At 38.3% G+C, this 15,960-nt stretch overlaps 1 protein-coding gene across 3 annotated transcripts in view; it reads right to left on the minus strand.

Moving 5' to 3' along the window:
• LOC131036466 (uncharacterized) overlaps nucleotides 1-15,960 on the minus strand; it is a 196,835-nt gene that overhangs the window by 100,619 nt on the left and 80,256 nt on the right. For all 3 annotated transcript variants that reach the window (XM_057968361.2, XM_057968362.2, XM_059209089.1), the window contains one exon: nucleotides 7,850-7,977. In XM_057968361.2, the coding sequence (XP_057824344.1) occupies nucleotides 7,850-7,977 (128 nt within the window). The remainder of the gene's footprint in view (nucleotides 1-7,849; nucleotides 7,978-15,960) is intronic.

Consider the following 15,960-nt stretch of genomic DNA (forward strand, 5'->3'; position numbering starts at 1 on the left):
AGAATTGGTTGCTCAAAAGTCGGCCTCGCCTGAACAAGATTCCCAATACACCACATAGGATTGACTTCCAGGAGGAATACAGGGACTTGATAACTTTGCTCAATCGAGTTACGGGTGCTTCTCAAGCCTTCTTCTTCGATAAGTGGGTGTTCTTCTTCATACAAGTGATCGTCCAAAGAAAAGGAATGCTTCATTGGGCCAGAATCATTAGCAATTGTCTGGACGTGCAGTTGAGAAGGCTAAGACCCACCAAATCAATCCACATGAGCTCATATGTTATATATGCCTTGGTCAGGAGTTTCGAGTATGCAGGGTTACCTCACAGAGTAGTGATTGGAAGAGGACCCGGAGAAATAAGAGTTTGTGATTCTTATGTTCAACTGCATCATCCGCCTAGAACTGACTACAAGTTAGTCAATGACACCTTCACGATGAACATTACCAGGGTATTGCAAGGTGGGATTCACAATTGACTGTCTCTGGACGCACAAGACCTTGTGAAGAAGCATGGTGCATGGTTCATTCAGTTTCAAAAATTCACATACATTAGAGTTCATGGGTGTCCTTCAGCTCTCTACATGTTGCCAAGATATCCAACAGACAGGATAGTACTACTTGAGGTGACTAGACAGTTGGCAGCTTATGCGAAGGCATCCAGACACAAGCATGGAAATGGAATTCCCGTGCCCATCATACTAGGGAATTCAGTTGAACTGTGTCCTAATACTCAAGCCGCGAAAGATGCAGAAAAGGAATTATTTCTATACTCATTCACATCCTTTGCCTCGAGAGAGAATTTTGATCCTCATGGTTATATGGAGGAGACAGTCGACAAGAAGTACAAGCATGAGTTTCAGGTGGAGGACTTTTGGATGAATGTCCCAGGCAATTTAGAGGTCAAAAGAAAGATGCATTCCAAGCTACCCTTAGATCTCATCAAGAAATGCAAAATCTATAGAGTAGCCGATCAAGCCCAAGATAATGGTAGATACCTCCAGTCATCCTATGAGAAAGAAGACAAAGAAATGAAGATAGATTGGAATGAGCCCGAGGTTTCAGACTTGAGAGCTTTGATGGCTCCCATTTTATCCTGCACTCGCAAATGGGTGGATGTATAGCATCAAAAGTTGAAGGAGCAGAATGTATCAATGACATTCACCTTGGAAGCAAGACCAGAAGGAGAAGCAAGTGTGAGTGAGAATACTTCTCATTCCAAAGGCTCAAAGAAGAAAGAAGGACCTGAGAAGAGAGAACCTTCCAAGAAGAAGCAGAAAACAAATCCTGATCACCCACCAAGCACATCTTCTAGGCATGAAAAGGAAGCGAGTCAAGGGGAAGATCAGAGGCAGATAGTATATGAAGTTGATGAGTCTATGGAATCCATGGTACAGAATGATAAACAAGAGAAAGGACAGACGCCTCAGCATTCATCAAGTCAATCTCCCCAAGTTGGTGCTAATGAGCAACACGAAGAAAAGAATGATGATGAAGTGACATCTCCTTTCCATAGATGTCGCTTCATAGGTAGATGTCGCTTCATACGAAATTCTCATGAGCGACATCTTCTTCTTCTCCAACCACAACCACTACCTAAAGAAATACAAGTGAGGGAAACAAGATCTGCCATTCCTGATTGGCTGAAAGAGAGACTAACAAGGGTAGTTGTGGTTGAAAAAGAAGAAGATGTGTTTGACTTGGAAAGCCTTATAGGAAATTCTCATGAGGTAATGGAGAAGAAGAAGGCCACAAAGATGTCTAAGGTAATTAGAGATGAGACAGGATCCAGGAAAGTGCAGGTAGCTACACCAGTGGTGGACAAATATAACGATGAGATTCTTGCAGAAGAGTATGACTTAGAAACATTTGAGCTTGGTCCACTTACCTCCGAGCAAGCGATGGAAGAAGCAACTGATTCATTTGAAGCACTTAAAGACAAACTTAAAGAAGAAATGGAAAAGAATAAGAAGCTTGAGAGAGAGGTCAGTGCTTGGAGGAATTGTTTTAGTCATCTTAATCAGCCCTTGAGACGTTAGGATACAGCAGTATCTCCTTTACATGCACTCCCTCTTGAATCAGTAGGTGAAGCAGAAAGGGTGAAGAGCTTGGTTCAACTTATGAGTTCTTGGATTGATGAATCTCACAAGGTAGCCGTTGAATTTGCAACAAGAATGATGAAGACAGTTCATCGAGCTATCCAAGTCCTTGAGATTATCCATAATCTAATGATAATTGTAGCTGCATTCACTCACACTAGAGATGTTATCATCCCAGTCTTACAAGTGATAAGAGAAACACCAAGACGGATTCTGACGCAAGAAAAGATAATGGATGGAAGAACCCATAGCCTCCTACAGTGGTCAGCTCTACTCTAGATGAAGGAAGTCCTTTTTGAAGACGTCAACACCAGATGCAGCCGAGTTGAAGGCATCACTCATCCAATTCAAGATAGGGTGTTTGAGGTGTTGTGTACCATTCTTAACAAGCAGATCGAGATCGAGACAGATGTGGACATCCAAGAGTTGGAGGATAGAATCAAGGTCATCTTTTGCAAGAAGGAGAACATCATCACAGATAAGCAACGAGATCAAATGTTCACTACTACGTTCCTGATTGAGAAGACTAAAGAACTCGAACCTGGATGGGAGGCGACTCTTCTCACTGCTTTTGATCAAGTCCTTCACTTGGAAGAATGAATGAAGAATCTTCCTGAGATTCCCATTGTTGAGATTGAGGGAATTGTGTCCAAATTCATTGAATATGCTAAGAAAGAGCACAGGAAAGGGAACAAAATTCTAAATGAAAAGTTGTTATAAGATGATGTGGCAACTTAATTCCTATTGGTCTATGTCTCTTCGGTATTTGTGCCAATTCTTTATTGGCTATCGATTAGTGATGTTTATCTAAATGGGGACTTTTTGTAACAAACCCTAATTAGGGTTTAGGTGTCAAAATCTCAACCATTGATCGTCTTTTGATCTGGGCCGTTCATTGTATTTGAGGATGCTATATAAACCCTCACTCATTTCATTTTAAAGGGTTAGAAAAGTTAGAAAAAGAGAGAGAGCTTAGAGAGAAGAAAGTTAGAAAGTTATTGTTGTAGCAAGATTGAGTAGTGAAGAAAGAATTTTGAACAATTGTTGTCCATTTGGCTATGAGATCAATAAAATATTGAAGTTATGGTGTTTTATTGCAATACTTGTGGTTATCTTCATGATTGTTTATCTTCTTGAATCACTCTCAGTTGAAATAGCATTTAAGTTCTAAGTTTGAAGGACGAAGTGTTGTGCTTGATCTTTGATAAGATTCACATTCCAAACCACTAGCTTCTTACTGATTGTAAGAACGCCTTGTGTGGTCAACTGGAAACGTTGAGATTGATTAAGAATTCAATCATTCTTGGAAGTATTGATATGTATCTCTATGATAGTATCTACATCCTTGATGATTTGAAAATTATTGAATCCCCTTAGAAGATCGCATCAATTCCAGTAGAGTTGTAATTTCTTGCCGATACTGAAATTGGTAGAATCTTATCAAGTCTAGTCTTCATTGAGTCATTCTTAGGATTAGTTCAAGTATTCCTTCCTTGAAACCCTTATCTTTTGATATTTTTGAAATCTGTTAGTGTTAGGAAAATCCTGTTCCTGCATTTGGAAAGAAAGTAACACGGACAAGCTTTCTCTGAAAGTACGTAAGGCCCCTTGAAGAAACAGCATATACAACGACCACTGGTGCTTATCCACACATAGAGATCCTACAAAAAGAACCTTGAAGTCATCCCGATTGATCCTTTTCACAACATCTTTAGCATTCGGAGACTTTAATCAAGAGAGGATAAGGTACCTTTAGGTATTTTATTCTGTGTTTGGTCGTGTACAAAATACACATCAACACACACCAACTCGTATGTATGGCAGGGTCCACATGAGGCCAAAGGGGGGCGAAGGTGCTCTACCTTTAGGCTTAGGAGGGTTAGACTTAGGGCACCCTATTGGGGTAAATCCCTATCCTCTCTACCATGGTGAAAGATGGAATCATGTGAGTGGGAGAAGGTGGCCGTTACCCATCCTAGCTTGCTATGATTGAGGTTCCTTAGTTAATTAAGTAACCTTGTAATCAATTGGTTTTCCCTTTTAACAAGATAAAGGTACTCCCCCTCTAACACTCCCTTGTTGGCTGAGAATTGTAATCTAGGGCAAACTAGGGCATTTTACAAAAGGGGACATTACAGTATTCCATTGAAATCATCTAGTATGGGTGCTAAAGTTGTAGAAGCTAGCTGATAAAGTGGGTTTGTTGCTGCTTAAACGACCAGAAAGCTGTTGAAATTAGTATGAAGCTGCTGGAGTGTTGCTAAAGAGCACAAGATGTTGTAAAAGTGCAAAATTTGATCGTTAGCAATCGTTTGACCTGTAAATAGATCATTTAGCTAGATTTTATCCCTTTGGGCCGTAACAAACTAGCAAATTGCCATGTGCTGCAGGCGGCCATGTAATAACAACCAAAACCATTGGTTTTCATGGTGAGTCATGGATAGAAGTGTGTATGCCACGTAGACAATGCTGGTGATCATCTACTGAAGGTGATTAGGCTGAGATCTTAAGAAACTGGGATCCCATATGAGAGAGAAGGTAAGCAGTTACTAGAGTGAGCAATTAAAATTCCATTCTAACACCAGTTGCTCTTCCCACTACTGCAACAAGGTAGGGAGGCATAAAAGAGATTGAATACTCTATTATGGTGTTCAATTGCCAAATGCAAAATACTCTAATTGTTGTGTTGGTGGAATAATAGCAAGTTTCAGAGTGCTGGGGAGCGTAAGAAGTTGTGGAAACATGATAGTTTATGAATTGTTGTATAGACACAAAAAGTCCATGGCTTCCATGGTATTACAAAGTAAATTGCATCATATAATGAATGAGGTGCTATGGACATTCTCTTACTGGAACTTTTCACCCTTACAAGTTTTTTATCGAAGGAAAACTATAGTCTCATGAATCATAGGAATCATGTAGACTAGCTAACAATAATGAGACTCAAATTAACCCAAACTATTTGAAACTAATATGAAATGATTATTTCAGATTGATTTCAAGAAAATGCATTAATTTTCTATCACAAACATCACATTACATCTCCTGCAAATCTAATACAAATCTGATAGCAAAATTGGAAGTAAAACTCACTACAACCTACACCAAGTTTTTGGAATAACTCACCAAACTTCAAACCAACTTCTATGATGACAAAATATCATGAAAATACATGCTATAACAGCAATTCCACAACCTCAAGGCTACCATGAACAACTGCAAATCACTGAAGCAACAAGCATAAGCTCAACAAAATCTGCAACAACAATGAATGATTGAACCTTGGAGCGTAAACCAAACCTTTATAAAACCAATTTTAAAACTTAAATTGAGCGTCCAAATCCTGCTACTTGAAGTGGAGGAAACTTGTGTGAAATGGAAATAATCATTTTATGGCAACTCCCATAAAGACACTAGATGCCAAAGATGCCCAAAGTAGCCAAGGAAACTTTCCAAAAACCAATGCTCACCATTAGAAGAAATTCATTTAATATTTATTTGCTTGAGAAATAAGGACTTGCATCAAAACAATAAACTATTAAATTAATATTGTTTCCCAGACTGTCGTATGGCCTGAACTTACTATTTTTGGACAGTGGGGACTTACTATTTCTAGTAAGTTTCTATTTTTGGAAAAAAGGATAAATGACAAATCCTCCCTTCCCAATATTGCTTGTCCTTGAGCAATTATAAAAAATTATCTATCATGAGATACTATATGCCAAACTTTGATCGTGTTCTTGTGTGGTGTAGCCTCTTTTGCCAAGGAACATAATGCAAACCTAGAAACTTAGATTATTGTGTGGAAATGCCACGAGTCCAAAAATACTATTCATGAAATCTGAGCTCTTGGATGAGAAACTCTTTAGTGCATCCATACCCATACTTAAAGTGATCTATCAACTTTCCAAATGTAGTTTTGACCATTCTCCTTCCTAGCAATCTGAGAACTCTCGGAGTAGTGGACCTGCACTAAATGAATTTGATCTAATTATCTCAAAGGCATAACCAGCTTACCCATATCGTTAATGTTGTAGATGTTGTCATTGATGTCAAAGAAGAGACTTGATTGCACACAACCGAAATCAGTCTTTATCTTTGAATCATCATTGTTGAGTAAGTTTACTTGAAATGATTCATAGATTGCTCCAACTTCCCAAACTGATATAAATCTTGAACCAATCTACTGGAAATGAAGAAACTTGATGACCCAAATACTGAAATGCAAGAATATGTCTCTTCTTCAATTCAAACGAGCCAAGAAAGGGGACGGCCTCTCATGCAGTCACCTCTTTCAGATTTCAACCAGCAAATTAACCACTAAACTGATTTCATTGAAACCCAAATGAAATCCCTGCAAATAGGATCTCCTTGCACACTCTAGGCTGATTTCTCACAATTGCAAATGTGTTTACTTATGGAGGTTTTTTGTTTCCACAAGCACCTCAAACCCTAGACCACCAAGCTCCTTAAGGAAGCAAGTGAAATAATCAGCAACAATAACATGCCCTTCTCCTCACAAGACGGATGTTTATTCTTTCCTTAAAGTTGTGTGCCCTAATTAGGGTTCCTTACCTAGGTACCCACTTAAACTTGAGTTTTACTCTTTCTCTAATATCTCATTAATACCCCTTTAATCTTGATATTATTTAAACTTTTAAATACCTTCACTTAATTCCTTTAATGAACTCTTTTCTCTCTTCCCAAGGGCGTCTAGCAAGGAGGCATCTCACTCTCTCTCTGGACTTAAGTGCCTTTGAAGGAGTATTTCTTAGGCATTCATATAGTTTTAATCTAGCAACTTTGAGAAAATCTGTATGTTAACTGATTCCAACCACAACCAAGCTACAGCACTATCTCAACCCAAAGGAAATTGCTTGATCGAGTATCCTCTATCCAACCAGTTAGTCTATGAGGACTAGTTAGTAGACTAACCCTAGGTACTGATACTAGCTAAGTGGAAGGGGAAATTACAGCTTAATTTTGCATCTTTCACTTGCCTCTCAAAATCAATTGCCCTCAAAAACATTGCCCCTTCAAGGCACACTAGAATGACATTAATTAAGGGCTTCTTTTTGAAATCTTTACAAATTATGGCCACCTTAGTTTTTTGGCCCTTGAATCCTTAATGAGTGCAATTAAGCATCTACAAATTTTCGTTTTTTTGGACAATGAGGCAGTGCATCCCTTTTCATTGTCACGGCCTTTATGACACTTAGGGGCCTCATTTATCCCACCACCATTTCACATTAATATTCAGATCTTGTCAGGTTAAAAACTTAAAAGGAATTACATTCACTAATCTACATCAAAGTATGGTTGAGATTAACCACGAACCCAATAACACAGCTTTAATCTGATAGATATAGGATATGCTAAATTATTTATTGCATAAGTTAGATTTTAAATGCATTATCCAGGTTCTAGGTGGAGAGCAGAAGACTCGTTGAGCTATCCATTAGATAAAAGAAAATATTTGAAATCCAAAATGGAATCAATAATTAACAGCAAAACAAAAATTAAGCATGCAATTTGACAATATGATTTAAACTACAGAATTTGAGGAGCCAAAACATAAAAAGTAAAAATTTAGGATTGCAAATTTGTAGCAAACTTGCAAGGCAAAGCACAAAGTATTAGCAGAATACGTAAATCATTTTCTGGTGCATTGCACATAAAAAGAAACATGAAAGATGAATCCACACTCACAACATTGGAAATAGGACAAAATAATATTGCATTGCATTAGCTCCAACCTTTTCATTGTTGCAATATTCCATGCTAAAATTGAATGATGGATTCAATGGCCCTTTCTTCCCTGTTCCATAGTCTATTGCAAAGCTCCAATTCCTGAGATCATGAATTGAACCCGTTTGTTCCTTTCCTACAATAGACCAGAACATTTATGTAAAATATTAACTTCAAAACAAAAAACATTAAGGGCACCTGTTATGTCTCACACTAAGGCCCGATGCTTCAATGTATCAAATCACGAACTCAACCTGTTTGTACTTTCTAGGACAACACTAATCATAAACCATAATTTCCAGGCAATAGAAATTGGAAAAATCTATGCAATACAATTTATGGCATGACTAGAGGCAGACAACAACCAGCTTGCCAATATGTTATGTCCACGAAATAGACAATGAAAAAAGAAATTCAATAAAGGAAACTGTATTTAATAACCATAACAAAAGACTATTTCGCATTATTAAATAATAAATTCTAATATTCAAATGAACCATCCATTAACATGCAAGCAATTTAAGAGTTTTGAAAAGTTGTCATTTAACATGCATGTGAGATGCCAAAGGATAACAACTTACTTAGGCCTTTTACTTGATGTCTAGTCAATCCTGCAGCCTCATGATACTGCTATCTTGACTATTTATTTGTACATATATTGGACTTCAATTCTTCTCCTGGAAATTAGAATACATTTTGGAATCTGTTGTTTTGTAATGAACTGGGGATTTTCAAAGCAAGATCATATCCAGATATAATTGCTACACCATTTGATAAATTATTTGCCACACTTTTCGTGCAATATTAGTATTTTGGTTTTGCTAGGAGGATGATTGACTTCTCCTTAGAGAAATCAATAGTAGTTTTGTTAACTTCTTTGGTTGATCAGTTCCTTGATACATTCTTTGAAATGCTTTATCAGTGGATTACTTACCAATAGCTGACACTTCAGAAAATAAAAAGCAGGCAAGGAACAGAGACCCACAACTCTGAACAGATGATCAAAAATATTTCCTCAAAATTATGACACAGCTAACTCTTTGAGAGTAAGTGTTTAGATGAAACAATGTCTATGGCAAATGCAGAAAGGACCACAATCTATAAAAATTATTGCCTGCTAACAAAGTGCAATTCCTACCAAAATCAATATTTTATAACTAAATTGAAAGAAATTGGCTGCAATTAAAATTTATGATAATTCTCGGTATGGTAGTATGGATAAAAGAATACTGCAGATGAATTAATCAAAATAGGAAACTGTTCTGTAGAAATGGAGTCTTTTATATCCAGTTTTTAATAAAGAAAAACTAAATAAAAGGATACTCCACAGTGGACTTGCATTCAATGTTATGGGCCTCCATACCAGAAATGTTTTCCTCATACCTAAATACGCTAGCAAAATATTAGCCTATACAAAGGCACTAGGTATTATTTCTCCATTGCACATTGTTGTGTTGTCTGACATGCACAATTTGTAACTTCCTGATTGCATTCAATGCTAAATTAAGGGAAACAATATATGAATCTGTTCTTTCAGAACCAGGTCACATGAAATATTTAATCAGATACTGTTTGTTGCTGGAAACAGATGACTGTTTTTCCAACAATGGGGATTCCATTCACTTCGCTCAAATTTGTAATTACATACATAATAGGATCAACCTTACCCAGGTATGACATCAACCCAGTAACACTAGTCGGAAAAAAAAATAGCATAATAAAAAAACACAACAGCTTTTATCATCTGCTTACTCACAAAAACGAGCCATAAAGGGGTTTAAGGACATATATAATTGTTGTTAGATTTAAACCTTAAAGGAAAATGAATACTCTCTCATGCAATCTTACTTCTGACAAATATTAGCATTGACTGTAATCTTTAAAAATGGAGAGATTCTGCCGATTTGCAATTGTTCCTTCAGTACCCTTTTCCACTCTTCTCTCTGCCAGAAACATGATGCAAAATAAGCTGGAAAAGATTATTTGTTGGATTTAATTTTTCCAGCTGTTCAACTATTGCTAGTCAGCAGCTATTGACACATAATGGAATCACGTTCAAATGTATCTGAACACAATCAGCAATTCTGTAGATTCCATCCATTTTCTATTGTCCTGCCTATTATTTTTACAACTATTTCATTTATTTATATGCACATTTGACCATTATGTTTGATGTTATAAAGATCTCTCCAGCATTTGGACATCCAATATCAGGAAACACTCTCCTGACATGAAAAGACATTGACAATTTTAAGCATAAGATTGCAATTTCCTTGTGGGATAAAAAGCAAGGTAGACTTGTAACCTCGAGGAGTCAATGTCTGCATTGAAGCCACAATATATTTTAGACCAGAACTGCTTTAAAACAGAACAATATCGGTTTTTATTTTTTTAATTAATACTTAGGCGCCAAATACATTGTAGGTAGTTTTGATTCTTGTTTGTTTCACATTAAAAGAAAACAACCACTGTTACACACCATTTTGGTGGCACAAAGAGTTAGAACCTTTTGCAAATGGATACGAACAGAATTTTATAGGTTTTTTTCTGGGGCCTCACCTTGGAAGGGAGCTCTTCTTGTTGATACCTTGTTGGTCATAGATCTCAGAAAAAGAATGCCAAACCAAGAGACTAGTTACACCTTCTTCCTTCTGAAAAAAGATACAAGTATACTTTTAATGAGATTCTTCACCTCTGTATATTGAAGAGATTGGCTCTTTTAAGATTGACTTAGCCATCCACAATGTGGCCAGAATTTAGGATTTCCTAAAAGATGGTGGGTTTTCACAAGTTGGTGCAGAAATGAAGTACAAAAACAGAGATTAGATAAAATATCCACAAATAACCAAGCCAAGTCAACAAAACTAAAAGTACAATAATCTTAGCATGTCAAAGGTGAAAAGGATCTCTAACCTCAAAAGAGAAAAGACTACAAGCTACAAGCCATTTTGTACAAATATATTTTAACCAACAACAAGAGGTAAACCAAAAACATGTAAATCTTAAACACATCAATAAAAGTAACAATGTGTATCCCAAAACGTTATAAAATAACTGCAACGAGCAGAAAAAAAATAGTTCACAGAGGTCCAAAGACAAGACAAAGTCAGGTACTCGATCATAAGAGAAAAATGATAACTCGGTGGTCAGCACCTCCTTGGAGACTCGCGACATGGCTTAACCGCCTCCCGTGGGTCGGGTTAAATCTAGCATTTGTATTGGGCGTTGATAGTTTGAGCTTTTGGCGCAACAGCAAATGATTCCAACAATTGGTATCAAGTCCTTGGGTCATGTTGATGTGTTTTTTATGCACATGCGAACACAGAATAAATTACCAAGGTATCTTATCCTCTCTTGAACAAAGTCTCTCATATGCTATGCTTCGCAATCAAATCAGACAACTCCAAGGTTACGAAATGTCAGGTCTTGACGTGTGGATAAGTTCAATGGTTTGATGTGATAATGCTGGAACCACAAAGGGACTTACGTTGTACATGAATTCTCAATCTTATCATGGCTTAGCATGGGTATGCCGATGACTTAGGATTTAGCAATGAAGCTCTGGACCCAATTCTAACAAGACTTTCTAAAAAATGACAAAAGGGAATAGGGTTCGGGAAATCTATTCTAAGCCTAAGAATGTAGGAGATGATGAACAAATTTAGTGGAACCGAACTAGGCAAGGTCTCACAAACAGGTTTTGACACGAGCTTAGTGCAATCATCTAAGGTATACTTATTGATTTTCAAACTATTACCATCAAACATTGACACCATCCAAGTTGATGTGTATCAAGGGATGCACAATAATTGAAGTTAAGCTTACTCAAATTTCCAGTTGACCACACAAGGCGCACTTACCAACGGCAAGAGGCTAGTGGTATGGATTAAGGATTCCACACAAATATATTCAACAAATCTTCCACTCAATCTAATAAACATAAAAACAAATTCTAATCTAACTTGGAGGAATTGAGAACCATGAATGCAAGACAACATTTGAAAGACAAAATCACCATCAAGTCGAACAATGATTTATATTCAAATAGTTGCAGCATATACCAACAATTCTACATAAACTCTCACTTACAAATAAGAGGCAATGGGGTTTATATAGAGCCTCAAAAGAAATGAATGGCTCAAATTGATTCGAGATCAACGGCCAAGATTGCATGATAAAACCCTAATTAGGGTTTGTACAACCACCATTACATTGGCCAATGAGAAACGAGGGTAAGTAAGATAAATAATATTTCATGTAGTGCCATGTGTCACTCATTCCCTTCTTGAATGAATGTTGACTTGGTACCCTGTAATTGGACGAATGGCGACTAGGATGCCACCTCATCTTGTGTAATATCTCTTGGTCTTATATGTCTAAAATTTGCTTGTGAGACACAAGGAATATCGTCAAACACTTTACGGACAGTCATCCAACTTGCTGGTCTTACAAATCAGTCTGATATAGCCTTATTAGAATGACTATAAATGGCCCCCAAAGCTGGACAATTAATACTGCAATGCATTAATGATTATCTGAATGCTTAAAAGACTCTCTAGGCATTAAATCAATGCGTAAAGATGAATGTACAATACACTTACAGTCATGAGACAATTTGACAAACATTTGGCACACATCCTCAGACAATGTAAATGTAGATATAATTCCAAACTCTCAGTCCTTATCTCATTTAGCCTTTGAAAGTCATTACATAGGCAGCAAATAATCACACATAGGGACTGTTTTAATGACAGTCTGAAGGGAAATTTACAGTTCTAACTAATCATTCAATCTGAAATTACAATGGTTTTTATTAGCAATTGAACCTGGGATAGATCGCTGATGAAGATACCATCAATGCCTAACCAGAAGTAGACTCCAATGTGTAATATTGTCCTTGTTTGATGCCGCCTTGCAGCTGCAAGTCTGAAGTCTGAGAACACTAATGAAATCTGCTTCATACATCCAAAATCCTGCTCCAAACGATACAATTTCCATCTAGTGGACAGCACCAATCATCCTAAGCAATATTGATCAATCAACATGCACCCAAAGATGAAATCGATGCATTATAATGGAGGGTGGACCTGTCATAATTCGGATTCTCCAAAGAAATTAAATAGGCACCAAAACCTCCAATGAAAGGTCTTAAAAATTCGCCCTAGTCTCCAATGAAGTCTGCAACCAACAGCAATCAAAATCGAGGCACTAGTGATGAGATATGAATCAAAGCATGGTATCCTAGGTCTGCAACTATGTCGCTGATATGCCCCTTCTAATAGATAATTTAGGCACTCTTTTCACCAATCAATACTCCAAAAGCTATCGATGTGGCCTCACATCCAATCTGCAATCATCAAATGGTGAGATTGAGACATAAATTTACTGTAGCAAAACAGTGTAGCACGACACTGTAGCAGCAAATAAAAAGTTATGATATCAAACTTAATATACTCAATATGAAGGACTTAGTGTCCCTCACTCTAAAGGCAACCCCTCGAGAGATCCTTCACTCTCTCAGCTATGCGATCGGTGGAAGTTATTGTTCCCAAAGATCCTAAGTCTGGAGACACCCTTTAGGTTCTACAAAACCCTTGAATTCTTCAATCTCAAATCCAAGTCTCCTTCCTTCTCTTACCCTCTTCTATTTAACCTTTTCCATAACCCGTCATGAGACACCTTCTAGAATGGGGTAGGTATACTTTATTTATTTTTAATAAGTGACTATTTAATTAATATTTTATTTTTATACTTTAGTCACTTTTAATTAAATAAATTATATATAAAGTCACTTTTTAATAATTTATTTAATTTAATGACTTTATTAGAAATTAATTTAATTAATTTCTCCTTATTACTCCTATTAGCCAAAAGGATAAAATCGGGGACATTACATCTTGCCTTATACACTTAATCAATTTGCCTCGTACATTCCTCTTCTTCATAATGTTTGGAATTCCTTATGATACTTTGCCTTCCATCCTTATGTTAAAGAATTCCATGAATTGTTTCCTCAATGTTTGGAAAACTTTCCAATCTTGGAATCTTTTAATACTTCCTTCCTTGGCGCTCTTTGATATTGGAATTCCTTGATGTAGTTCCGGGATCCTTTGTGCTCATGTCTTGAACTTGCTTTCCTTCATAAAGTGAAGTCTTCTTCATGATTGATCTAGTCCTCATCTTCACCTTCTGGAATCTGTGTCCGGAAATCATCTTCAAACCTTGATCATCATGCTTCATTTCCTTGTAACAATCTTGCAAAACAAACAAGCATTGAATCAAACACCAGTATGATAAACTTGATTTCAATCTTGGTGGGAAATAAATCCACATGCGGACGAATCAGTTCTCAAAACATCTGCATTATCCCTGTCCATTCTTTCACTTGGTGGAAATTTGATGCCTATCTAGATAACTTCCTTTGTAATTCTGCCCTGCTGTTTGCCCTCTCGGGTAAACGGTTAAATGCAGAAAGTAAATGCACAAAACATAATGGAAATATATTAAATAACCAGCCTCTGTATTAATTCCACAGTCCATGTACAATAAGTGCTTATAACATTACATCTGACACGACTAACATGATCCTTTTGAAGAAAAGGTACACTATATATAATACCCGAAGGGTCATCTGACACGACTAACATGATCCTTTTGAAGAAAAGGTACACTATATATAATACCCGAAGGGGTGCGACACAACCGTCGCGACTCCAACTACCTACCCGTCGGCTAACTAACTGACCGCCGTAACTCAATATTACCGACGACAACATAAACATAATATGACAACATAACATAATGATTATTCCTGGCAACATCATCCCCCCCAAGAAAAGAAGTCGACTCCGACGACTTAATACAAAATAGAGATGAACGGCAGGAACTACTAACGCCAGTCGGGCCCGAATCTTATACACTTGCTGCGTCCTCGCCTGAAAACCCTTTTCTGCTACCATCCGATGCTCAAGTGCGGATTTCACCAATATTGCTTCCTTTGCCATCACAGTCCTCCTGTGCCTAACCCAAACTTGTCTGCAAAACATGTTTTTCAGTCTCAGGTTCCACCAACTGCTACTCAAATGATATTGTCTCCCTAGCCAATTTGTCCTCGATAGCCACCCGTGCTGCTCTCCCGGCATCCAACTCCTGGGTACGCTGAACTAAGTCTCATGCAACTATTGCCTCCAACCTGGTGGTCAGCTCCTCCCAAGCCCTCTGTGCATCCACCAAGGCAACCTCACGTCCAGCCGAGACATACTCCGAGTTCCTCAAAGCGTACCAGTCATGCCTGGAGGTGGCCACAATCCGCTGGCACAAATGCTAGGAGACACCTCAAATCCTCCATCACACTCCCCAAAGGCAAAAAACTGAACTGAATAACTCCCTGGTGTCATACAATTGCGCGGACCTGCAATGCCTTCCCTCAAACTCTGTTTGTTCGCAACCTCCAAATGCGTCTCCCTCTACGGCTTATGGCTTCCCGCCAATGCTTAGCGTCAGGCTTCTTTCTCACCGTACGGAACAACCAACACTTACCATGACTTCTCAAATGCCCTCCGCCCAACTCGAAAAAGTGTATTGTAGCTCAAAAAATAAACTGGGGGTATGGGGGCAACGCCCCCAGCGGGGTCGAGGGGCAGCGCCCCTCGCGGGGTGCAGGGCCAGCGCCAATTTACAACCCTCAGAAACATACGAAAGTCCATGGCGCACAGCATTTCTGTGATATTTTAAGATGCCAAAAACCCTTCTTTTCCACTCTGAATTTCCAGTGTCCTGGCTTCAAACTCCAGCGAATCATTTTAAATCTAGTCGTCGTCATTTTATTTTTTTTGCACTGTAATGTCCCCGATGGCACCCCGGCCATACAACCTCCCTGTACGGTCAACAACAACATTGGCACCTCTGATCGTGCGGCCACCTTCCCGTGTCGTCAACACCCCTCCACCGTATGGCGGACCACTGACGACGGAGCGGCTGCGTGGTTGTGCGTCTTAATCTTTGCATGCGTTTTCGGCGTTGTGCGGGCTTTGTAGTTGCAGGTGCCACCGCACGACGGTGGTTACCACCGCCGGTGTCCACCGTACGGTGTTACCATCGCCGGTGGCCCACCGCACGG

Source organism: Cryptomeria japonica, chromosome 7, assembly GCF_030272615.1.
Source record: "Cryptomeria japonica chromosome 7, Sugi_1.0, whole genome shotgun sequence".
Taxonomy (NCBI): Eukaryota; Viridiplantae; Streptophyta; class Pinopsida; order Cupressales; family Cupressaceae; genus Cryptomeria; species Cryptomeria japonica.